The sequence below is a fragment of the Periplaneta americana genome, chromosome 11 (assembly GCF_040183065.1).
Source record: "Periplaneta americana isolate PAMFEO1 chromosome 11, P.americana_PAMFEO1_priV1, whole genome shotgun sequence".
Lineage (NCBI taxonomy): Eukaryota > Metazoa > Arthropoda > Insecta > Blattodea > Blattidae > Periplaneta > Periplaneta americana.
In genome coordinates, this window is record NC_091127.1 from 14,649,502 (window position 1) to 14,677,350 (window position 27,849).

Below are 27,849 nucleotides of genomic sequence, written 5' to 3' on the forward strand. Positions count from 1 at the left end.
GTTTTGATATTCATTCCCAAACTTGCCTTTCGGGGCAGAAAGGCAAATGTATTTCATTTTATATTTTACTTAATTAAAACTCAAGTTTTAATATGAGCCGTTGAGAACAGAAGTGGTGTAAGTCAAAAATGGGTAGTGAGGGTTAAAGTAAACATTCTGTAAAATATAGCGCAAAGGAGCAATTAATATTCAGTTTATTTAAACTATTAGTAGTCAGTGAATAGCAAGAAGGCCATATTAATTGCTACTTTGCGCTGTATTGTACAGAATTTTTTCTTTAAACCTCATTACCCAATTTTGACTTACATCACTTTTGCTCTGAGCGGCTCATATATCAGTAAATGAAAATTAAATGCTGATGTTATTGTGACTTGATAATTTTGCATAACTAATTTCTAGCCTGTGATGACATTTTTTATTTTATTTCTTTTTTAATTGGAAACATTGTAATGTGAAGCTCTAATTTTTGGTCCCAGCTACTTCGAATTAGAATTTTAACATAGTTGGTACCATATTTGCTATTAGAGCTGACGTTCATGGATTCATACCTAGTTTAAGAAAATTGATTTTTATCAGCAATGGTGAAAATTCTTAAGTTGACTTTCTTTAGGAGGATCTGTGTTGGGAGATAAATGGAATTTGAATGAATACTGAACGTAATTGATAGTCCTCGAAACAAATTTATCAACCAGCTGTTGCTCGCCACACCAAGTTTCCTGTTTTGCAGACATGTATACAGGAGACCACGGAGACCTGCAATTACAAAAAAAAAAATATATATATAAATACGAAGGCAGCCAAAATAAACCAATAGGTTGTAGTACAGTATATTCGAGGCTGAATAACAAATATGCAGTGATGATGATGATGATGATGATGATGATGATGATTACCACCACTCTTATACTTTGCTTCATGCTACAACTTTGCTATATAAAAAACTAATTCTTGGCATTGATTGGTATCAAATGAACTTAACTGGTAATCAGTTTGTTACCTTCTTTACATTTCAATTACATACTTAAGGGGAGAGGATGGTATTTTTTAAAACTTTTTTCCTATTTGGTGTAAATTATTAATTTTTTGTACGTAGAGAGCTCATAGCTGTGGCAACTCAACCAAATAAAAATAAAAAAAAAAAAATTATTTGGGGCCCAAATTTGAAAAAAACATACCCAATGCAGGATTGTACTAAAACCGATATATCTAAACCGTTTTTAAAGATAGATTCAAACAGTTTTTGCAATGTATTTGCAAAAGTATGTTCTACAAACTGTCTGTAACAGAATTTTGATATTAGTCCCTACGTTTGTAAAATAAACAATTAAAATTTAGTAACAATTTTCTGATTTCCTTTCTTGCAAAGAAACGGACGTATTTTTAAAATGAAATCAATTAAAAAAATTCTATTACAGAGAAAAGTTTCCTAATAGTCTAAAGAATGTGTGTTCTAAATTTCATGCATGTATCTTTAATAGTTCAGAAATTATATCCATTTTGTCTGGAAATGTAGCAAAAAAAAAATGAAGTTACTGGAAACCGATAAAAGCGGGCGTGTGATTTAAAAATCCATAGCGCAGGAAGTTTAAAAATGACGTCTCAACATCCGATAAGGGCACAAATACCCACAAATGTTATGCAATGCATTCCACACATATCAAAGGGTATTTTAAAGAAAAAAAATTTTTTTTTTAATTTAATTTACCAGAAACAACAATAAAAGTGGGGGAGTGATTTAAAAATCCATAATGCAGGAAGTTTAAAAATGGCGATCCACACATATCAGAGAGTATTTTAAAGAATATATATATATTTTTAAATTTAATCATTTTTCATCAAAAATACCATCCTCTCCCCTTAATAATCAAAATTTAAAGTGTAAATAACACACATGTGTTTACTGAACACACATGACAACTACATCTGCATATAGTGGGATAATCGAATCAGTTCTGGTTGTTTGACATTTGTTAGAATCTCTTAAAAGTGAAAATACATACATCTGGAAGCAATATCAGGACATGAAATTACATACGGCATATATAGATACACATACACCACACGTGCATGCATGCGCCCCTCCCCCACACACACACACACACACACGCCATGGAAATTATCTTCCCTGCATTTCTGAAATGTAAAATATATATATGTATGTATTTTTTTATTCCCATTTGATAACGAAATGGAGAATCTGAACTTCCTATCACACCCACCATGTTTGCTTCATTGGTCATACAAAACAATAAGATGATTGGCATTAACCTGTAATAATGCAGGTAGATTTTAAATCTGTAATTTAGATGACACATCTTAACTGTTATTTTGAAATTAATATATTATATAATGGAACTCGATCATAGTATAATTTAATTTTTAACAGTGCGTGGAATCATGAACTATGACGATTAAAGTAATAAAGTTGTTTCATTTCCAAATATAAAATGTAATCTAGTAAGGGTTGCTCATATCAGCATAGCTCATTGGTAAACTTAATTGATAAAGGATTAGAAATTTACACATGAGTAAATTGAGTTTTGTTTAGAACAATTTATTGCAAACTTATAACAAGTTAAAATTAATTCATATAGGTTCTTAAGAATTTATTAAATATGAAAATAATCATTAGTAGCATTTGTTTTATGAGAAAATGTGTTTAACTTCACAATAAAGGGAGCCTGTTGAAGAATGTCTGTTAATTAAGGGTTCAGTCAGGGAGCTTAGGAAAGCAATGGAAGTGCCTGCTACTGTGCCACTTCATGTTTATGATGAATATGACCAGTCACGTTCGCTTGGCACCCGACAACATATGCTTGTGGGTCCATTGTGCTGCTTTTATGAAACTCATTAGATACATCATATTATACAGGGTGTATCTTAATTGGTGTCAAATATTTCGGGGATGTGTTCGTAACACAAAAACATTACAAAAGGTTCATATGAACATTGGTCTCAAAATAATTTATTTCAGAGATACAAGACAAAATTTAATGTTACAAAAAAATTGCTCGGAGTGGCTTCCTCCTGCTTCGATGTGTCCCCTAAACCTGCGTTACATGCTCTGGCGTACTCTGTTGAAAATTCCTGGAGTGTTTCGTATTTCGTGAAATCCATTTGGATACGCTCTCAGAATATCAACATTAAGTACAGGAGTCGCATAAACCAGGGACTTTAAATGTTCCCGACGAAGAAATCCATTGCATTCAAATCAGGCGATCGAGCAGGCCATGCAATGAATCCCCTTTGACCAATCCATCTTTGGGGAAATCGATCATTAAAAAAAATTACGAACTATCAGACTGAAATGAGCTGGAGCAACATCATGTTAAAACACATTCGTTGGATGACGTCCAGAAACACATCATCAATTAAATGATGCAAATCATTTCCTTCTGTTCACTCATAGAATACATTTTCTTCTGATTTCTTTGCTCTACAAAATACAAAAAAACAAAAAGCCATCAAACAATCAGCAGTTAATGAAGGGACAAATCCTTTAATAACTCCCTAATGAATGGTTTTCAGACCCATGTTCTTATTAACTTTTTAAATTCTTTTGATGTTAGGAACACGTCCCCGAAATATTTGACACCAATTTAGATACACTCTGTATAATGCAATACTGCAATCCAGTAGAGATCCTAAAGTTTCCATGCTGTGCTAAACCATCAAATTATGAACAGCTTTTATAGGAACCTCTTTTTTTATGTACAGAAAATATTAGTGGTGTGTAATTTGAAAAGAATTACTTTAATACTAACAATAATTATAACTGATGTTCAACATTTTTCCTCAAAAGGCATTGCCATTGTTATTTTAAGCACTTTGATTTAACCTACATCATGGTAACATTATTTTGATACAGATGAGTATGGGCTTGCTTTGTTTCCCATGTTTTCTAGGGGCCAGGGCTCCCCTGCACCTCCTGCTCAACACCAGTCCATTCCCTCACTCACTCTGTCACTGCACAGCAATGTCAAGCTCAATCCTCATAGTATTTTCTCATTTCTACACCACAACAACTGAAACATTCATTCTTTTTTTTTTTCTCTATCATAGAACTTATGATTTCATTTCTTAATCGAGCACATTTGTGTGGAAAGTAAATTTAAGAAACTGTATATAAATACCTTCCTAATTTTCTTGCTTCTTTAGAATTGTAAGAAGATAATATATAAGATGATCACAGGTCGGTTGCCATGGTTTTCGAACTTGAAGAAATAATTCTTCAATTAAAAGTCTTCAATTGCTTGTAATGTAATTACAGTGGTTTGTAACACTGTCATAATTCTTTCTCTCAGGAAAATTTCTGTTTTATCCCAATTTTATATGATGCAGAATGAGTTTATTAGTAACTAAAGTTAAATTATTAGACCCCAACTTAAATGATTACATCAGAGGACTGTGCTTCATTCTCATAAATAACATTTCATAACATCTCGTTTCTTCCATTTATAAATGTAAGTCAAATGTGTCACTAATGAATAAATAATTTGAATTAGTACTTGTGATAGTGTGTGTTCGAATATACAGTAAAACTTCCTTTATACATTTTACACTTATGCGTTTTTTTACACTTATTTGTTTTTGTAAGTATGTAGGCCTATTTACTAATACTGGAATTGAATATACTCCTGGTGTCAGTGGTTAAGGGGTTAGGTACAGCTTACAACAGTAAAATTTTTGGAAATATTCAACATTTTTTTCCTCCATTACTGTATCTCGTACAATAATGAAAATTGGTATGTGTAAAACACTGTCCTGCTATATAAAAAAAAATATTTCTACGATTTAAAAAAAATATTTATAGGCCTATATATATTTTTTTCAAAATTCAAGTCCACACTTGTGAAGTAACGGTCAGCGCTTCTGGCCGCGAAACCAGGTGGCCCGGGTTCGAATCCCAGTCGAGGTAAGTTACCTGGTTGAGGTTTTTTTCGGGGTTTTCCCTCAACCCAATACGAGCAAATGCTGGGTAACTTTCGGTGCTGGACCACGGACTCATTTCACCGGCATTATCACCTTCATCTCATTCAGACGCTAAATAACCTAGATGTTGATACAGCGTCGTAAAATAACCCAATAAAATAAAAAAATCAAAATTCAAAATGGTGGCAGTTCACTGTGCAGTGATGAAGCGTTTCCCTCATAACTCATAAACTTGTTAACTTTTTCATGTTCTCTATATTTTATTTTATTGCTGAAACCCATGTTTACAACATCATGCTCTTTCAACTACATTCCTCAATAAATAATATATATTATTTTTATTTTGTGTTAGAAGAAAATACTGATATTTGACCATTTTTTAAATGAATTTATTTTTTATCAGACAATCTATCAAAGGTAGAGAACTGATTTTGCATCAAATTGTAGCTATTACATGCATAAATACACACAACAAATTTAATCACAGAATGTTGGATAGTTTTAGAGTTATGTGGGAAATGCTTCATCACTGCACAGTGAACTGAATTTTGAAAAAAAGAAAAATGTAAATATTTTTTTTAAATCGTAAAAATATTTTTTTTTTTTCATATAACAGGACAGTGTTTTACACATACTAATTTTCATTATTGTACAAGATACAGTAGTGGAGAAAAAAAGTGTTCAATATTTCTAAAATTTTACTGCTGCAAGCTGTACCTAATCCCTTAAGTCCTGATAAAGTTTTTATACTTCCCATGTCAATTTATTTCATATATACGATTTTCGTTTTTTCATTTTTCATACTTACACGATCGTATTTTAGATCCCCAAAGATACAAAACTTTATTTAACATTCTAAATTAATTCGAAATTTTCTCGGGCTTCCAGCCAGGTCATAAGTTGGTGGATCACCAACTTATGACCTGGCTGGAAGCCCGAGAAAATTTCGAATTATCACGTCGCCAGGAAAGCTTCAGTAGTTATTCTAAATTAATTTGCTTATAATTATGTTTGTCGTGAAAATATAAGAACGCGAACAGTCATCACATTTTGAGGGCATGATTTATTCCTTAGGAGCAAAGAAAAGTAAGGACTCCAAAATAACTGACTTTTTTTTATACAAAATAGTCACATGTATTTAATGAAGATCACACAGGAAGAACAGGGTACATACTGTTCATTGTCAATTTCATAGAATTTCTGGATTTGGTTCTGGCTGAGATTTCCTACTACAAATCTTACATTTTTTTTTAAGAATATGTGTCATAAATTTAAGTACTGTATTATAGACTCAAAGATGGCTTAACTAGGAAGTTTTAATTTCCTCTTATGAAAATTTTACTAAATTTACTTATTCTTTCTGTATAGTCTTCACTCCTATCTCAGATATTATTAAATGCATTTTCAGTTAAGCACTTCTCTGACTTATGCGTTTTTCTTCAGACTCCCAAAAAAATGTATGAATGAAGTTTTACTGTATTTGCAAATTAGAGCAGTAAAATATGTCCCAATTCAGCAAATTTTTTGTACAGAAATTATAGGGCTTATATAGACCTACATATTTGTCGAGCATAAATGTATGTAAAGTTATCTGTTTGTATAATAGAACGTGTTTTTTAATAAATATTTTTAATTCGAAAATATTTCTAGGAAAGTAATCGTTTTGAGATCTGCATTCCCCTTTAAATAAAAATTTCGTAAAATGAATGGTTTTTACATTATTGGATAATGTGTATAATGTGGAAATATTTTATGCGCAATTTTGTGATTGAAGGAATATGTCTTTAGCACAATGTGTCATTACACTTCGGAGTTTTATCTTTTTGTATAACTAAGCTACACATATTTGCGGCTGCAACTGATGTACCAGGTGACCAGCCAAGGCTGAGTCCACTGCATGGCGATTTTGGTCTTGGCACACAGACTTGCCTCTTTCGCATGCTGGTAGTCGTCTGTCACAGCTATTCACTGTGACAAAATGCATCAAAATGTTTTACTCACCTAATATATTCAATCAATCAATCTTCTTAATGTATCCAGCTGTTTGCTGACAACATAAAGTCCACTACTGGGTGTTCATTTCAAAGTGTGTCATGACGTCACTGTTGTGAGTCAAGGATTTGAGCGAGTTTCAGCTTTTATGTCAGAGAAGTTTCCTATTATTCAAGGCATTCAATCTGAACTTGAGAACGTGTACGGTATAACTTGAATGTCGTAGCAACAGATGGCGGTCTGTACGGTCTGTGTGCTACCATAACCTCTTTCGAACTGTATTTTGCGCGGGCAGATCGTACACAGGGTATTTGTTATCATCGGTAACGGCAACATTCCACAACACAAATCAAATGCTCCGTGTCCATGTTGACTGTCGAAGTTAATGTCAACAAATACGTAAGTAATCGTCTTAACCCTCTCCCCATAAAGAAAAAAACTCACCTCAGTACGTGTTTCCAAACAGTTCACATTTCTGCCACTACCGGCATTACCGTACGTATCGGTAAGTACCCTTCAGAATGAACCCTGTACTTGCCAGGCAATTTCTCTGGCATATAGGTAATACGTCTTTGCGGAAGTGTAGGAAGATTGAATTCTCTAGGCTCATCGGCTAGCCACATGACGACATACAGCGAGCCATGACACATTTTGAACTGAACACGCAGTATAGTCCACTGTAGTCTATACCTAATATATTCAAGAAAGTGGTGAAATTGTACGCATTCCTTTCCTGTGCATTTTTTACGATAACTTAAGAGATTCTACATTACTCATTGCAGTTCACATCATGATATGGAGATAGTTTCCTGTTAGATATTATTTTTCAGTTCGTGTAAGTTGTATGGGTTTGTTTTTGTTCACTCTTTCCTTCGGTGTGCCCTACAGATAATAGTCACAGAATATAAAGACAGGGGATCATGGAGACCATACCCTGTCTTCAAATGCATCATGAATTGCGCATAAAGAAATATTGGCGACATTTGTTGATGCTGTTGAAAAAAGCCGAAACCTTTTAGTTAGTATTTAAAAATTCTGTAAAATCATTGTAATGTACATCATGTACTTCCTCCCCCATTACAGCTTGACTGTCTATATCGGAATATGATCTTTTAATAAAGGTATTTTTAGAGGGCATGTTTCTTACACTGTTACATCCATATCCGCCTGCAATGTTTAAGTCTTGAACTGTAGGTCTACTACGAATTATAATAGGGCATAACTTAAAACAATCTCCCTCTTTTTCTCTCTCCTACAGAAACACATACATACATCACTAAAACTATGTAACACTGCTAACAGAATAGTACATTATGCAACGAGCCTATAATGGTAGTAATTAAGACGCGAGGATGTTTATGAAATGAGCGCAACCGAGTTTCATCATTTTCATACGAGCGTCTTAATTACCATTATAGGCAAGTTTCATACGACTTTTTATGCTCGACCATATATCTAACTTGAAATTATTCATAAGTATTCATGTTATTGTTATGTGAGTGAGTGCAATAGCCTACCTCATCAATAATTGTGAGATGTGCGCAGACGTGAAAGTATTGATCTTTTCCTTGAAACGAATGTCGACGGCCTTGATATAATCTAGAGAGAGTAAGATAAACATTAGTCTTGATATAACCTTGAAATTGAATTCGACATTGAGAAACGAGATGACAAATTGAATTTATTTGAATATTATTTACAATTAATGCTAATTAGGCTATTATAGTAACAGAACATAACCTTCTGCGACAGTATTGGATTTCCAGCCTCCGTGACCTTTCGATAGTTGTCTTTCAATTGCATATCCGAGAATAATCGAAAACCTGAACTTTAATGAATAGGTGTACTTTAATGACATGCATTAAAGGACTGCTACCAGGTGTATAATTACTACATTTCGGCATGGTCGAGCATAAACTTTTTTATATGAAGTTTACCTTCCTGAAGATATCATATGAAATGTAAACTCTAATTATTTTATTTAACCTCGTCTTTAAGTTCACACATTATTCCTGGATCACTTTTCTTTTTTCTGCATTATTGTGCAGTATGTTATTTATACATCTCCAAGTGGCGGCCTGAACACCTACAGACTTCTAATACATGAGTACAGGTTGTTACAAAAGAAACATTACAGTGCTTTCATTCCTCAAATGAGGTATAGGAATTCTTATACATTAAGAAATTTAAAATAAATATTATTCGAGACAATGGTCTGAAGATATTAATTTATCAATTTAAGTACAGAAATTTAATCATAAACAAAAGCAGAAAAGATCTTTTGAATTCAATAGTTTCTAACGTTAATAGGAAAAAAAAAAGAGTTCAGACAAATTTGGGGGGGGCACTGCCCCACCATAACTCCACCTATAGAACTGTGGAAAATTTCTGTTTTTTAGAAACCTGCCTAAAAATTTAGGAGAATTTTCTAGCCTAAATGCAATGTTGCCAAAAGTTTTCGATGTGCACATTTGTTTTGTTTTTTTTTTATTCTTTTCCTCCAGTGCTTTTGCTTCAGTAAAGTCTCATTTTACAAACCTATGGATCAACAAGGAAAAATTTTACAGTCTGTACAAAAGAAACCAAATGACCTGGAAATGTACAAAAACTTGCCCAGACATGTTCAAACATTTTTAACAAGAGCCAGAACAGGTCACATTGTCACTCAATTGTACCTACACCGATTTCACATTTCTGATAATCCTACTTGTCTGTGGTGTAATAATCATGATGAAGATCTGGAACACATTCTTCTATACTGTCCATCCATAAACCACAAAAGAAGTAAATTAAAATCATCAGTACCAGTTGCAGAAGACACAGCCCTGCAGTATATATTGACTACACCCCACCTCTGGCTACTAGCAACAGGCATCTATAATGAACACCGATCAAAATACCCCTCATTTCTCGTGAAAAACAACAACTGAATAGACTACAGTGGACTATACTGGGTGTTCATTTCACAGTGTGTCATGACATCACTGTTGTTGGGTCACCGATTTGAAGCGAGTTTCAGTTTATATGTTAGAGAAGTTGCCTATTATTTAAGGTGTTCTTCAATCTGAACTTGAGAACGTGTACGGTATAACTTGAACGTCGTAGCAACAGATGGCGGTCTGTACGGTCTGTGTGCTACCATAACCTCTTTCGGACTGTGTTTTGCGCCGGCAAGTCGTACACAGGGTATTTGTTATCATCGGTTGCGTACGGTAACATTCCACAACACAAATCAAATGCTCCGTGTCCATGTTGACCGTCGAAGTTAATGTCAACAAATACGTAAGTAATCGTCTTAACCTCTCCCCATATCCCGACAGTATGTATTTCCAAACAGTTCACATTCCTGCCACTACCGGCGTTACCGTACGTATCGGCACGTACTCTTCAGAATGAACGCCGTACTTGCTAGCCAACTTCTCTGCCTCTTAGATTATACACCTGAGCTGCAGAAGTGTAGGAAGATTGAATTCTCTAGGCTCATCAGCTAGCCACATGACGGCATACAGCGAGCCAAGACACATTTTGAACTGAACACCCAGTAGTGGACTTTATGTTGTCAGCAAACAGCTGGATACATTAAGAAGATTGATTTTTTCCTTTTCTTTTTACAACACTTCTAATTTCCCGAAATTTGTCTACTAAATAATTACTGTATGAACATTTGAACAACTTGGAACATTAACAGGAAATTGCTGCTCCTGTCACCTTTGAACTTCTTGAACAGATTGTGTCATTATGTAGTAGGAATTTTATATTAATACTTTTTTTAACAAAGAAAAGCTATTCACTTTTCTTAACTTATATTGAAGGGAGACAGACATTCACTAATCAATGATAGTAGATTTTACTCAGTTTGCTAGTGTATGCCAGCCATGAAACGCTATTGGCCCCTGACAAAGATTATCTGTTATCTGTCACACGCAGTTATTTCTCAGAATCTCACCACTATATCAGTGTGCAAGATGATAGCATGTGTACCAAGAACAAAACTCCATGCTGCAGATCCATGTCTAGCTGATCACATGGTAGTATTATTACACATTGACTAATAAAATGGAATTGATTGAAATGCATATCACAGTTTATTAAGGTCTTGGTTAAAGAGTTGCTTACTAAGGCTCTGTATGAATGTATATTAAATTGATGTATGGCTTTGGTCAACACTAGAAATGTTAGGTAAAAATTATTTACTTTCGTTCTTATTATACAAAACGTGTCTTGTAGCTGCAGTTTATATAAACTTTGCCTTAATTTTTGTATGCAAATTAGATTTCTGCTCTGGGAATATACATTTTGATATCACGAATTACTGCTTAGTATGAAATTATAACTGTATTTTCGTAAAATTATGCCATTTTATATTTTATAGAGCAACAATATTTTTCACAGATTTTTGGGTTTAGGTAAAGGGCAGTATTTGTCATAGAATGTCTATTGTCAAACCTTTTTATAGAATTTATGATGAAAATATCCAGATACTTTTATATAGTGTAATTCTTTTACCTTGAATTTACTTACTCATTATAGCTGTAGGTATGATTAAGGAATTTTTCCTTTTCTGGGATAGCATTGGAATCCATGTATTTTCATATTTTGTCAGTCTAAGGATGGAGGATGTTAGTCAAAGCAAAGAATGATGCTGTTTTTCTTACATACGTAGAACGTGAATAACTTTCGTTTATATGCACTGTTAACAGGTTTAGGATTCTGTGAAATATGAAGTTTTTGTTATTATCAGTTACTGTACACAAAACCTGTTCAACATGTAATTCATTATCTAATTCAGTGTTTCAGAAAAAGCATATGGCTTGGATTCCCACTTCCTAACCATATTCAAACAGAAACAAAATAAAGCTTCAATTCAGCATTATTGATTTGGTTTCAGAAATTTATAGTGAAGTTCCTTTATCCTTTAATAAAATCTTCCTTATCGAAATTGGTATAAATTAAATAATCACAAATAAACAGTTACTATTTTTAATTATGCTCATTTCTTTTACAATTATGAAGTAATTTCAGACAATTGATAGGATAATCTATCACTAGATATTATAGTGAACTTATATAGATACATAATTATGTCTTTCGAGAGCACACGTTTCATGATAGGGCAATATTAATTTTAAAAGTATCAAAAGTAATTTTATTATTACAGAAAGACAGTCTTAAAACCCACGGGAATTTTTCGCGTATTCCTTGTGATATACAGGGGACAATTTGAGAATAATTTATTTGAAACACTCAGAGTAGTTTCCAGTTAGTACACATCTGTCAGTTGTTAAAATAATCCGGCATTTCTTCACACTTATCACAATAGTTGCTTTTCTTTTTAATAAAGTCATTTTATTCTTAATTTTGATTTCAGAAAATAGGAAAAGATTAATGGAAATTAGGTGCAGTAAATGAAGAAATCGATTCTAGGTAGAAAATTTGTTGTTGTTTTCTAATGCCAGGCATTTGACAATAAAGTCATTTGACCTTTTCTACTCCAATATTTTTCAAAGATATTGTCATGGTCAACCACTGAAGCACAGATATTGAGGTGTTCCGAATCCATTTCTTGATTTGAGTTGCCAACAACAACATTTTCTCGTGAACAGTTTTCAGTAATTCTGTGGCTCAGTAAATAGAAAAGATAGTTTGCGCAATTGATGCGGAAATGAATAAATTTCTAACTTTTTCACATTGAAATAGCTAAAGGATATATAAATGTTTCGTAAAATGAATACTTTATAGAACAGAGTGATTCCAATAAAATGTATATCAGAGAAATAATTCATTGTCTTGCAGCATGAATGTAACGTAGTTTTGACAGATTCTTCCATCTTTACTGAAAAATGTGAAACACTACAGTAGCGTGCAAATTAATCCGAACAACGTAATTACTTGAAATAACTACTGAAGCTTTCCTGGCGACGTGATAATTCGAAATTTTCTCGGGCTTCCAGCCAGGTCATAAGATGGTCATTCAGCCGGAAAACACAAAGCAAGACGACACGTCAGCAGCGTTCTCGCCGCGGTCTGCACTAATAACAGCCAATCGGCGCACAGCTCCTCGGCTGACTCCCTCTGGCACTATAAATTAAGGAGCTAGGTACCCTTAGATATCATTTAACCCTGAAGATGAGGAAGATGAACATCCTCGAAACGTCTGTGGATCACCAACTTATGACCTGGCTGGAAGCCCGAGAAAATTTCGAATTAACGTAATTACTTATGCAAAAACACTCAAACGGGATAAAAAAGGATTTAAGACATACCTCAGTAATCTATGTCGCCTCCCTTGTTCCTAATAACAGCTCTGAGACGATTTGGCATGGATTCCACTAATTTCCCACAAATATTCTTCATTTCTTCATCACGAAACCATATACCAATGAGGGCAGAAATCATCTTCTCCTTTGTAGAACAATCCATTTTTTGCATTCTTCTTTTGCAAATTCATCACAAGTTCTCAATGGGGTTGATGTTGGGTGAGTTACCTGGCCAGGGGAGTACCTGAATATTCTTCTTGTTGAAGAATTCTATAGTTTTCCAAGACGTATGGCATGGTGCCATGTCTTGTTGGAACACACCTCTGCCATCCGGAAATGATTTTTGCAGCTGGGGTACGATTCTGGTTTCCAATAAGTGAATATATTTGTCAGAATTCATCATTCCCTTGATAGGTATTAATGCTCCAGGCCCTTCATGTGTAAAACAACCACAAAACATTACTTTAGGGGGGTATTTGGGTGCTTGTTGGAGATGAGCTGCTGTTACTTTTTCGGATCCTTTCCGTACGTAAGAAACACGGTGGCCATGGACCTCGAAATGAGACTCATCAGAAAAAAGTACATTCTTTCAGTCATTCACTGTCCAGTGTTGATGTAATTTTGCCCACATTAAGCGTTTTTTGCACATAACAGGTGTTAGCAGTTGCTTCTTAATAGGCTTACGAGCCCTTCGTCCAGCTTCCAAAAGCCTACGCCGCACTGTTGTGACGTAAATATTCGCCCCAGTGGTAGCCATTAACTCGCGGGTTAAGTCGACAGCAGTTAGTCCAGGATTTAATTTACTTTTCCTGACAATTAAACGATCATCTGCAGGTGAAGTCTTCCTTTTCTGGCCACAGTTTCCTTTTTTCTGGGGTGTGATGGATCCAGTCTCCCTGTATCGTTTAATGATCGAATTAACAGTAGCCAAACCGATGTGACATTCTGCAGCAATTTGCCTCTGTGTCATAGAAGAATGCTCTGCTAATGTTATAATTTTAGACCGTTTTTGTGGAGTTGTATCCATTTGTGAAGACGACAGAATGTACACAGGATTGCAATATTAGTCTTCAACACAACTGAAATGCTTATAAGTACAAAACGACAGGCAAAATGTCACATATTATAAAAAAAAAATAACGACAGACCTTCAACAATGGAATTACACTTACTACAGATGTCAATTAAAGTGGTATGAGCAGCTGTGAGGCCAACAATGACAGAAAATGTAAAAATATGTCTTGTTCGGATTAATTTGTACGCTACTGTAGATCCTTGAAAACTTTGTTCCATTAACAGAATTTCTGTACTATTAAAGCTACATAAAGGCAATGCTAATATACTGATACATGGTATCTGTGGAATCAATTACTATTTGTAAGCATGTTAACTTCATTTTTAATAAGACAATGTAATGACTTTTATTAATAATCGTCTTTAATTATCAGAAAAATGTGTTTCTAAAGCTTGAATTCCTTTTACATTGTTATATGTATTACAGAAACTGGTGCCTCAAATTCATACACTTATTTAGATATTAATATTTACATAAATATGTGTAATGAGTAGCAGTTTATATTTTAAGAATATATGTAGGAAGATGAATGAAACATAGTAGCATATTTAGTCGAAAGATATAAAATACGACTTTGAGATTTTAATTAATGCTGATTTTATATTTTCCAAATCTGTTTTCATTCGTATTTCACACAAGTTTTCTCTTTATGAATGATTTCAAAATATTAATTTTTTTAGCACATATATGATTGCAACTAGTGAGCTTTTCCTTTCCATTTTTTCTCCTTACAATATAACCCATACCCTCAATCCCCTCATCCAGAGCCATCTGCTGGGAGAGCACGGCCCATCCATCTGCCTTGTGGCCAGCAATGGGTAATTATATTACATGTCGGAATGTTGTTGTGTTTGTGCAGTGCATCAGATTCTCGCTTAATTCTGATGTTTTGTGTCTAGAAACTCTGATAAGTGGAATGGAACTTTGTTTTAATGTGTAAAATATTCCTGGAAGTTCTCCCTGTCTTTAAACAAAATTTAATAAAATGATGAGAAATGTATGATTGTTCTTGTACCTGTAACATGTGCATGAACTGGATTCTTGTAATATGTTAACTTATAGGAAACCTCCAGAAATAATTGTCCATAGAATATTACTTGGGTTGGATAAAAAGTAATGGCAACAGTTCGATATTTCTGACATGGCTTTATTCACAGGGGTATAACATTTATGTACCTTCTATATAGTCGCCCCCCTTATTTATTACCTTTTGCCAAATGTTTGGAAGGCGTCGTACACCATCAGTGCGTCCATCTTTGTTGATGTTCCGTATTGACCGCCCTAAAGCACAGATAAGTTCATCTCTGGTATTGTACCGGGTCCCTAGCAGTGGTTCTTTCACTTTGGTGAAAAGATCGTAATCGCATGCATCATATCAGGTGAGTATGGAGGATGTTCCAGAATCTCCCATTGCCAGCGATGCAAGAGGTCCTTGACAGCAGCAGCGGTATGACTCTTTGCATTATCATGAAGAATGATGGGGTTCTATACCACCAAGTGTCCTTGTTTTCTCCTGAGGGCTGGACGAAGGTGGTGCTGCAGGAACCTGCAGTAGTAGTCCGCGTTTACCGTCTGCCTTGCAGGTACAGCGTGGTGCAGTATTACCCCATCAATGTCATACGCCACAATGAACATCACCTTCACAGCACTTCCAAAAGGTTTTTCACGAAACGCTTTAACCCATCGTGCCACTGTGCGATATGGCAACGCTGCATCGCCACATGCTTCACGCAGTCCCTGAAAACATTCTTGTGCACTACGACCTCTTACCACTTCAATTTTGATCCAGGAACGTTGCTCTAGTTTTGTAAACATGATCTTAGGGCACTCGCACTATCCCTATCAAAGTCAACGTTCTACACACTGCAGTAGATTGATGGAGTACTGTCGGCGCTGGCTACACTAACTCATCTAACAGTTCTTGTTCATGTCCATACAGCTGGCAACTCTCGAACGCACCATCGTCACGTGACAGCAGTGTTGCCATTACTTTTTATCCAACCTATGTACTTTTCCTTTTTTTGTGGCATTATAGATTTAGTAATAGAAAGATGTAGCTTTCATCTTCAATCATTTGCAGCTACATAGCTTGGTGTATAATTATGCCTTTATTTAATGTTATACTATGAGAAACTAGTACACACACACTATGTGAGAGATAATATGCATGCTTCATTGAGATTCCCGCATATCTTTCATGGATTTTGAAGATAGAAAATCTAAATATTACAATTCAGTAAATCATGCCAGGAACAAAACATGTGTTCATATGAATTACATAATCACTTTCTGCCTGAGACATAAGGCTATCCTTCTTGAATGAGAGATCGTGTTTTAATAGTGACATGTTGATGTGCATGTTGAAAAGCAAAATGTAAATATAAAATATGCGTTAAGTTCAGCTCATGTGAATAATTTTACATGCTGTTATTTTATTTTATACTTTATATAATGTATAAACAATATTATATGGTAGGAGAGTACAGATGGTAATTATTTTATAAAAAATGTGATCCATGAAAACAAAGCAGAAACTATACGTATCTGGCTTTCAGGTAGTAGCTCCCTGTAAAGCAGGTTTGAATAATTTCAAGAAAAAATTGTTCCGGGGCCGGGTATCGATCCCAGGACCCTTCACTTAGCGTGTGAACGCTCTTCCGACTGAGCTACCCCAGGAACTATACACGACACCGTCACAATTTTTCCTTTGTATCCACACGACTCAAATGAGCTGACAAGACGCAAGAACTCAACTATGAGTGCACACAAATGCTTGTGTGACTTAAATTGTGGCTTTCTGTTAACGTACCTTCAGTAACGAATTGTGACGGTGTCGTGTATACTGGGTGTTCATTTCAAAGTTTGTCATGACGTCACTGTTGTGAGTCAGCGATTTGAAGCGAGTTTCAGCTTTTATGTCAGAGAAGTTTCCTATTAATCAAGGCGTTCAATCTGAACTTGAGAACGTGTACGGTATAGCTTTAATGTCGTAGCAACAGATGGCGGTCTGTAAAGTCTGTGTGCTACCATAACCTCTTTCGAACTGTGTTTTGCGCAGGCAAGTCGTACGCAGGGTATTTGTTATCATCGGTTGCGTACGGTAACATTCCACAACACAAATCAAATGCTCCGTGCCATGTTGTCTGTCGAAGTTAATGTCAACAAATAGGTAAGTAATCGTCTTAACACTCTCCCCATATCCCGACAGTAAGAAAAAAAACTCACTTCAGTACGTGTTTCCAAACAGTTCACATTCTTGCCACTATTGGCGTTACCATACGTATCGGTAAGTAATCTTCAGAATGAACACCGTACTTGCTAGGCAACTTCTCTCGCATTTAGGTAATACGCCTCTGCAGAAGTGTAGGAAGATTGAATTCTCTAGGCTCATCGGATAGCCACATGATGACATACAGCGAGCCATGACACATTTTGAACTGAACACCCAGTAGTGCCTGGGGTAGCTCAGTTGGAAGAGCATTTGCGCACTAAGCGAAAGGTCCCAGGATCGATACCCGGCCCTGGAACAATTTTTCCTTGAAATTATTCAAACCTGCTTTACAGGGAGCTACTACCTGAAAGCCAGATTTGTATAATACATTCGTTACTGGAGGTACGTTAACAGAAAGCCACAATTTAAGTCACACAAGTATTTGCGTGCACTCATAGTTGAGTTCTGGCATCTTGTCAGCTCATTTGAGTCGTGTGGATACAAAGGAAAAATTGTGACGGTGTCGTGTATAGTTCTTGGGGTAACTCAGTCGGAGGAGTGTTCGCGCACTAAGCGAAGGGTCCCGGGATCGATACCCGGCCCCGGAACAATTTTTCCTTGAAATTATTCAAAGCAGAAACTACTTATAGTCTTAATTTTTGCGGAATAGACACTGCAGTCTTCTTATTTGGGCTGTAAGCTCTAAATATAAAAATTCTCATATCATAAGAAGAGTAAGATACTGAGTAGTGTTGAATAGTTCAATTTTCTGCTGATATAAGCAGACACAACAAGAAATGCGAGAAGTGTTTTTCTTTCAGTTCTATCATATGCTGCTACCCATCTAGTCAGAAGTTTATAAATAAATTTTAGAGAAATTTTAGTTCCTTTAGAATTGTCCAATCGTCTTTCATATTAATAAAAGGTTTAATTTCCAAACAACTCAGCATTGGATAACCGCTAGACTTGCATGTGGTATTTATCTGATCTGAGATGTAAACATTTATTTATCTTTTTATCTATTGTGGCTTTTCAACAACAAAATTACATTTTTCTGTGTATTATGCTTTGGAAAATAAGTTTCTTACTAACTCTGTCAATTATTGCAACTAAACAAATTGTATGTAATGACTTGTCAGTCATACCTTGTTTGATATGTTCTGCTTCATTTATAAAATCATCTTTAAGGTAATTTCCATTTCGCCATTTTCCTATATGATGTATTCTTTCATAAGCTCTTTGTTGTAGAATATTATTAAAATAGTTTGTGCATGTTGTACAGAAGAAGACAGAAATCCATTGCAGTTGGTATAAATAACTTTGTTTCACCTTTTTTTTTTTATTAGCCATACACGATACACAAATGGGATGACTTAAGAGTAAGTTAACCTTTCTGATAATAATTCAACTTTGCTTTCATATGAACCTTGAGAATGACAATTAAGTGTATAACAAATAGTTACAAGAGTCAATTTTATTTGTTTATTTGTCTAAGAAATCTACTTTTAAATGTGTTTACGTGTTGTAGAATTTTTATACATAATTTTAACATTTGTTTGATTTTGTAAGTGAGAAAGGATTAAACTACCCAGCTGTCAAAATTATCATCATACATTCTCATTTTAGGCCTCGTGGTCTGTTATGTTCTTACCCAGTCATTTACTCGGTCATCCCAGACTACACTTACAAAAAGTTATTCTTTGTGTGCATTTCAGACCGAAAAATATATTTTTGAGACTTGAATGTAATTACGTTTCCCCAAGATAGATTACAGACGTGTTGCTAGATAGTTTATTACTGTCAGAAGGAAAGATTCGACTTCTGACATTTCTAGTAAAGCATGGAGAAGATACAAGGGCAAGTCCACACCTATGGAGTAACGGTCAGCGCGTCTAGCCGCGAAACCAGGTGGCCTGAGTTCGATTCCTGGTCGGGGCAAGTTACCTGGTTGAGGTTTTTTTCCGGGGTTTTCCCTCAACCCAATATGAGCAAATGCTGGATAACGTTCGGTGTTGGACCCCGGACTGATTTCACTGGGATTATCACCTTCATCTCATTCAGACTCTAAATAACCTAAGATGTTGATAAAGCGTCGTAAAATAAAAAATACTAAATACAAGGCCAAAGCAGTTTTTTCCGGGGTTTTCCCTCAACCCAATATGAGCAAATGCTGGATAACGTTCGGTGTTGGACCCCGGACTGATTTCACTGGGATTATCACCTTCATCTCATTCAGACGCTAAATAACCTAAGATGTTGATAAAGCGTCGTAAAATAAAAAATACTAAATACAAGGCCAAAGCAGTTTTTTCCGGGGTTTTCCCTCAACCCAATATGAGCAAATGCTGGATAACGTTCGGTGTTGGACCCCGGACTGATTTCACTGGGATTATCACCTTCATCTCATTCAGACGCTAAATAACCTAAGATGTTGATAAAGCGTCGTAAAATAAAAAATACTAAATACAAGGCCAAAGCAGTTTTTTCCGGGGTTTTCCCTCAACCCAATATGAGCAAATGCTGGATAACGTTCGGTGTTGGACCCCGGACTGATTTCACTGGGATTATCACCTTCATCTCATTCAGACGCTAAATAACCTAAGATGTTGATAAAGCGTCGTAAAATAAAAAATACTAAATACAAGGCCAAAGCAGTTTTTTCCGGGGTTTTCCCTCAACCCAATATGAGCAAATGCTGGATAACGTTCGGTGTTGGACCCCGGACTGATTTCACTGGGATTATCACCTTCATCTCATTCAGACGCTAAATAACCTAAGATGTTGATAAAGCGTCGTAAAATAAAAAATACTAAATACAAGGCCAAAGCAGAGCATTGCAGCTAGCAGCATTCCCTCTTTCTTCAGTACAGAGTCAGATAGACAGCAGGCAGAAATTTTATGTTTATTACTGATAAGCACGAAAGTGTTTATATGTTGATAACTGACTAAAGTATCCATGTGGTAACTCTGTCTTCACTTGCCTTGTAGTGTCAGCGAGTGACGAATTCAGTGCATGTGGTTAAGCAGATAGTAGGGAGTTTAAAAACAGATATTATGTAGTCATCTTTGGTTGCAAAAGCTTTAGTATTGGAACTGTCTTTTTATAACTTCCAGACAGGCATACATATGTACTGCATTTCTTTTGCAAATGATGGAACAATTATACCATTGTGACTCAGTTTATATTGTCTTGGTAGTAGGGTGACCAACTTCTGATCATAAAAATGTAGGAGACTTGTTCCCGACGAATTTTAGTGCAATTGTTTAGGATGTGAAGTCACAGTTCATTGATTGAATGGTTTATATTAAATAATATACAACTATCTATTTAATTATAATACAAATATGAGTTATGTCTCAATATTGAGTACAATAATATTTTTAAAATATTCGTTTTAACTTATTTGTATTTGTCAACAGGATGCCACATAACATTTAGTTGTCTACTAAACTATCGATATTAATATATCTGAAATCTGAATATTTTATCAATTATTATTAGGTTACATTAAGAAATTAACACTCATGCTTGATAAAGAAGAATACGGGAAGATTAGGATATCCGTATGGGAACGGGGAGGATAAAGAAAATTAGCTCAAATACAGGAGTTTCCAGAAAATATGGGGGAGTTTGTCACCCTTCTCGGTAGTAAAAAAGGATATACAACTTAAAGGTTAGGTTAGGAATTGATACATCACTATCCCTTACAACCTAGTTTATAATGATGAATTACAAAAATTAAAAAGTCTCTATATACTTACTATTTGTAGAAGATAATATTCACAATTTTCTGAAAATATGCATTTTAACAAAAATACAGAATAGGACAAAATGATATTCCCAATTTCAGTAGTTTATTATGAGAAATATTTTGAGTGTATCTTGTGAGCTACATGCTTTGGAAGGTAAACTCTCGTAGTTTAATTCTCTCACATTGGTTTCACTGTCACTGCTATTGCTAGGGCAGGACAACTAAGGAAAATCGCGGCTAATAGAGAACATAAAGCATTCTGTGTAAACAAGTCTGTTGTGAGTGTTTAGCAGCATTTTTAGACAACATTTCTATCAGACCCACCCAGTGATGTCTGTTCGGAATTGGTATGTACTACGAGGCGTGTTCTTAAAGTAAGTTCCGTTTTCAAATATAGCCGTCGCATTGCTGCAGTCATTGTTTTGTGCATGCGTGTTTTCTTCTTCAGTCCTCAGACAAGCTGTACATGCAGTTTCAGAGCTTCAGTCCGTGTGTGTGGTTAGTTGTGATCAGTTGAAATGTTTAAAGTGATTGAGCACCCCGCCAACTGTGAGATGTGGTCTGTTATCCGTTTCTTGAATGTGAGGAACATCAAACCAGCTGACATTCATCATAAACTTTGTGAGGTGTATGGTGATGATGCCATTAGTGATAGAATGGTCAGGAGATGGCCACACACAGCTCGTGACACCCAAAATATCATCTCGAAATTTGGTTGGGAACAAATTGTCCATCCCCCTACAGCCCGGATTTGGCTCCGAGTGACTTTCATCTCTTCCTGCACCTCAAGAAGTTCCTCGGTGGTCAATGTTTTGATGGCGACGATGAAGTGAAAACAGCAGTGCGGGAGTGGTTCACATCGCAGGCGGGCAAATTCTACAATGAGGGGATAGAAAGACTTGTGCGACGACTCGATAAATGCCTCAATATTGGTGGAGCTTATGTTGAGAAGTAATTGAAGTGTGGGGAATACAATGGAACAAAAATGGTTTGTAAATATCTTCCCGTTTACTTACTACACCCTTTTGGAACTTACTTTAAGAACACGCCTCGTATTTCAAGATCAGGGCTGCATTTACAAGCGAAAATCTGCTGGATGGCTGTCAATAGGGGAAGAAGCAGCGGAGTGTGTCTATGCAAGTTTCGTAAAAAGTCCTTAGAAATTCACCTACTGGGCAGGCCAAGAACTTGGTATCCCATAGAAAACTGAGTGGTGAATTGTACAGAAATGTTTGCAAATGAGATTCTACCATCTCTAGTTGCTTCAAGCTCTGAAACACTGATGTCTCCGAACATCTTCCTGTGATGGTCTTCTTGGACTAATGGAAGAGGATGTTTTCCCTGAACAATAGGTTTTTAGTGATAAAGCAACATTCCATATTTCAGGAAAAGTGAAAGATATAACATGAGGATTTGGGGCACTGTTAATTCTCACATATTTTTGGAACAAACGTGATTTCTGCAAACTCACTATCTTTTTTTGTCATTCCCATGAAAAGATTTATGGGCCCTTATTCAATGAAATCACTGTGACAGGAGTTACATACCTACTGCAACATTCGTACCTCTCTCAGCTGGAAAAAGTCATTGCTCACTTCATCTTTCAACTAGATGATGACCTCCTGCATTACCGTAACATTTAGGGCCACCTCAATGATAAATTACCACAATGATGGATCAGTAATACAGCTGCAGGGGATCAGAAATTGATATATTAGCCAACATGTTTCTCAGATATTATGCCGTGTGATTTCTTCTTGTGGGGTTTCATCAGGTACTTTCAACGACATTGGTTGACCAGTGAGCACAGCACGGATCACAGAGTTTGGCTACCTCAGTGATCAATTGCCACAACAAGGGATCGGCACTGCAACTATAGGGATCAAGAACTTATGCATTGGCCACCATGTTCCCCAGATCTCATTTTGTGTGATTTCTTCTTGTGGAATTTCATCAGGTACTTTCAACGACATAGGTTGACTAGTGAGCATGGCACTCATCACAGAGCTTGGCTACCTCAGTGATCAATTGCCACAACAATTGATCGGTACTGCAACTACGGGGATCAAGAACTTATGCATTGACCACCATGTTCCCCAGATCTCATTTCATGTGATTTCTTCTTGTGGGGTTTCATCAAAGATCGTGTTTTTGTACCATCACTTTCAGTGATGCTGGCAGGTAGACCTGTGCTCACACATCACAGCAGCCTTCATAGATATTGGCCCCGACATATTACAAAGAATTTCACAGGAACTTGATTATAGGCTTGATATAACATGCCTTATTCATTCATTCATTCATTCATTATATTCCATAGATCTTACATGAGCAATGAAGCTTTAAGATGTGGAACAAGTCAAAATTTTACAATATTACAATTACAATTTTTATAGTTTTACAATTTAGTAATTTTCTACAATTTTTACAATTTTTTACAATATTTTGGCGAGATGTAGTGAGATGAGGTGAGGTCCGAGGATTCGCCAAAAGATTACCTGGCATTTGCCTTTTGGTTGGGGAAAACCCCGGATAAAACCCAACCAGGTAATCAGATCATAAGTGGAGCATGTATTGAGCATTTGTAATGTGTTTGTAAGAGAACTTTGCGAGTTTTCCTTTCATTAAATATTAATTGTTTGCCTGCATTATATTAAGTTTGAGTAATAAAGTACAGAAATTGGAAACATCATTTTGACTTACTCTGTACTGTATAATCTAAGTAAAACATTGCAAGACTAGCATGGATTTATTCTACTTTTTTTTTCCTGTCTTTGAAATCAGTTGGCAGACGTCTTTGTTGCAGTTCCCAATTATGAATTCTGGACAGTGCATTGTGTTATTTTGACAATTCATAATTGCAGAATCTCATCCCTTCTCACTTAGAACTATGTAGGGTTATGTAGGCTCCATTGTTAATATAGTGTAATTGAACAAACATTTGTAAATAATTTAGAATATATGTATACATGCACAATTGTTACAGACACGTATTTTCAGCACTGATGCACTTTACACCTTCGCCTATTGTCTTATTGTGAATGTTCAGCTTGAAATATGTGTTGATTTTGTCAGTTTTGGTGAAGGTGTGAATTGGTTTTTTTTTTAATTTGCCTTTTGTGTTAGTCACGATTGCATGTATCCTTGTTTTATGTTCATTTACATTCCACCATGTATTTAATTTTCTTAGAATTGCTTTTTGTGCCTTTTTTTTTTAATTTAAATTTTTTAGAAAGCAATGTAAGTGATGTATTGTAATAGATTAGATAGACTTTTTAATCTGGACGTGTTTTTAAATTAAACATAAATCAACATCAAATCATCTGATTGATGCCCAACTTTGTTTACTGCAATACGTTTGTGCTGAAATGAAAAATGATATCCAGGATTTGGCATAAATCTTTCGGATTTCGAACACATGTAACTTATATTTAATGAAACTCAGATACACAAAATTGGTACTGATTGAAATAAATTTTAAAACATGTACTTAATTTTATTCAATGAAAATTTTGTATTATATAACCTTTAAATAGATACAATTTGAAAAGTACTGTAAGTGACTAATATTTTCAGTCTATCTAAGTACAATGTGCCGACAAAGTTATATTTTTAATGTTTCTCTGTCCCTATAGAAGCACAATGGCTCATTATGGGAACTCTCCAAGCAAGCAACTAAGCATTGGGTCCCCATCAGTGGCATCTAGGTCCCAGTCGATGTTCTCCAAACCATCAGGCTCTCCATCTCTCAAAGGAACGTCCAAAAGAGACAAATCCAACAAGGAAAGTAAGAGACGTTCATCACGGAAGAGTGACCGTGAGTCATCAACATCAGTCCAAGTCAGTATAGCCACCAGTCAGTGGTACACAACCCCTGATCAGGAGTATTCACCCTCTATGATCTCTTCTGGAGCCACCACTCCTGTATTCGAACTGCGGCAGGAGGTGAGTGTAGTGAAAGGAACATCTGAGAATTCCTTCTTTTATTATTTGTGTGCTGTTGAACGGTTTTTATTAACATTCGATGTTCATTAGTCTTTTTTAAGGTATGTACGGGCTATTCCGTCTCAAATCGACCGAAATATAGAGAAAATTGACCTTGCAGTTTTTAAATACAATGAAACTTTTTCTGTCCGTTGACAACTATGATACAGTGCTTTGTGCAAAGTTTGAGGTATCAGAACTTCATAGTGTTTAAATTAATAATATTTAAATTTATCGTATTTTCATAAAATTAGCAACTTTAAACTGTTGTGACTCCGAAATCCTTTCACCCAATGATCAGAATCATGGTTTATTTTGATGCTGAAAAGTTAAAGTTTATATTGACATGTAAACAGTTTTTCTTAATTTTTATGGAAATGGATAAATTTAGATTTTTCTTCATTAAGACGCCTTTGGCCACGAAAAAATATTTTTAAAATATATGGTTAGATTCCACATTGAAAGTACAAATAAACACATATTTTTTACTGGTGCACTGTTGATAAGAAAGTATTAAAAATATAAAATAAAGAAAATAGTATGTGCGTGAACTAACCAGCTGACTGTGAGACGGGAGGTAGTCGAGACAAGCAAGGCCAGGAGACAAACACGTGATGTGTCGTCTAGCAGTCATGGCTGGGCTAGCTTTATCACAAGTTTTTATAAACACAGGAGTAAAATGACGTCCAATCCTCGCTTATCTTCAGCTCTCGGCCAGTGCTTGCGGTACTGCACCGTTCAAGTCCAGGCATGTGAAAATAATATATTTAATACCCTCGAAACTTATTGCCGTGCCACTAAGCAAACAATGCCGAATCCCTCTTAATAATGCAAGGTTTTTTCTCAATATTTTTTACATTTTTACAAATTAGCAAAAAGCCTAAAAGTAAGTAAAATCAGATTATCTGTCTCTCTGTGTACAATAAAAATAAGTATTACTTCTTAACATAACCTACCAAATGTCAGCTTCAAAATAAGCTCTCGTTCAGTGTTCTGCAGTAAACAGTTCCAGAGCTCTGAGTGCTGAAAGAGGCTTGTTTTTATGAAATACGTTAAATTGTCACTCAATAATACGAAAACCGTTTGACTTTCGATAGTATATTTTTGAAAATGCACTCCCTCAGCACCTTGTATAAGTAGGGAAAAAATTAGGGAAAAAAAGAAATGCAAGGTTTTTTACTGATCAATTTCATATGGAATAGTCCGTACACATGTAGTGAACAAACACCGAACGAATGACAAACAAATGCATTCCCTGATTGAAATCACTACATGTGGACGACCCAGAAAAAGCAAACTGATCGTTTGATTTGCCTTCAGTAGTGATCTGTTGCTTATCATTACATCAAAGGAAGTTGGTATTCGTTGTGGACGGGATTTGCCATTTGTTTGCATTTCGTAGCAGAAGCAGCAGTTAGTTTAATTTCACCAACAGGATGTCGAAACTCAAGTGGACTGAAGAAGGTGTCATCAAACTTATTGATGTATATAGGAAGCAGGAAATTTTATGGCCATATTTTGCATAGTAATATTTCGAAGTCTGTTTCTGAAATGCGACAGAAGTTGTGAAACTGTCCCGATTCCATTTGACGTAAATCATGAAGCAAGTCAGTGCCTCTATATCGATTGCGACTTTCGTAGAATGGCATATGCCACCATCGCCTTTTGTTTTTTAACTTTCTTTTCGTTAAACTGCCTATAATAATAACAATGGCTACACTTGCTATAATTATATCTTCGTCTGCTATTACTGTGGATAATCAGCAAACGCAAATGTTCTTTGACCATTTGCTGATGATTTGTATTTTGCTCCAAAGAGCAAACAAATGACAAAGTTTTGCTTCATCATTTGTTCGTTCACTATGTGTGTATGCTCCTTTAGGAGGGAAATTGGAAAAGTAACAAAAAGCAATCATTATCGATCTGACTATCAGATTTGAGAGAGAGATTTACAACAGGCTGATGAAGTGGACAAAGAGAAGAAGTCAAGCTATGAGCCCTGCATCTCTTATCTGGCATTGAAGTATAATCTTTCAGAAGACAATTGGTCCGTTATTGGCTTATTATTTAATTGTAGAGGAGGAATTTCTAAATTATCATGGACATTTCTAAAAAATTCTTAGAGTTCCTCTCAACTGGTTGTGTGAAACTTCCATTTCAGTAATTAAGGACTCTGAAGAGTCTCCACCATCATTTATATTTCAACCAATTTAGCAATAATTGTATTATTCATAATTCTCTTTTTCAGACTTTATAATCCCAGTGAAAATTATTTAGTACGAATCCATATTATTTAATTCTGTGTTATTTATTTGAAAATTTTTTTAATCACTTACTTTGTAATAGTATCCTGTAATTCAGGATCTCTGTGATCACCAATTTTCTTTGGCTGATATCATTGTGGTTAAATATATTTAAAAGTGTCAGCATTTTTTTACTAAACATGATGGTACGTAATTTGAATGGCACAAAATACCCTTTGATTTGTTATCGACTTTAATTTTCCTCTCTCTCTGTCTACATTCTTCGTTTTCTTCTTAAAGTACTTTTCCTTGATGGACTTGTTACAATTGATTTGAAAGTGATTGAGAAAATTCAGAACTAGGTAAAATCTGGTCAGTTTCATTTATAACTCTTATTACAGAA

The 27,849-nt window shown here is 35.3% G+C and overlaps 1 protein-coding gene across 4 annotated transcripts in view; it reads left to right on the forward strand.

The window, feature by feature from the left end:
• The window catches only part of mbc (myoblast city), a 131,221-nt gene that overhangs the window by 79,550 nt on the left and 23,822 nt on the right, over window positions 1–27,849 (forward strand). For 3 of the 4 annotated variants that reach the window (XM_069839028.1, XM_069839029.1, XM_069839030.1), the window contains one exon: window positions 24,855–25,164. In XM_069839028.1, coding sequence (XP_069695129.1) covers window positions 24,855–25,164 — 310 coding nt within the window. Of the gene's footprint in view, window positions 1–11,713; window positions 14,947–24,854; window positions 25,165–27,849 lie in introns of those variants that run through there. The other variant, XM_069839032.1, reaches the window with a different exon arrangement.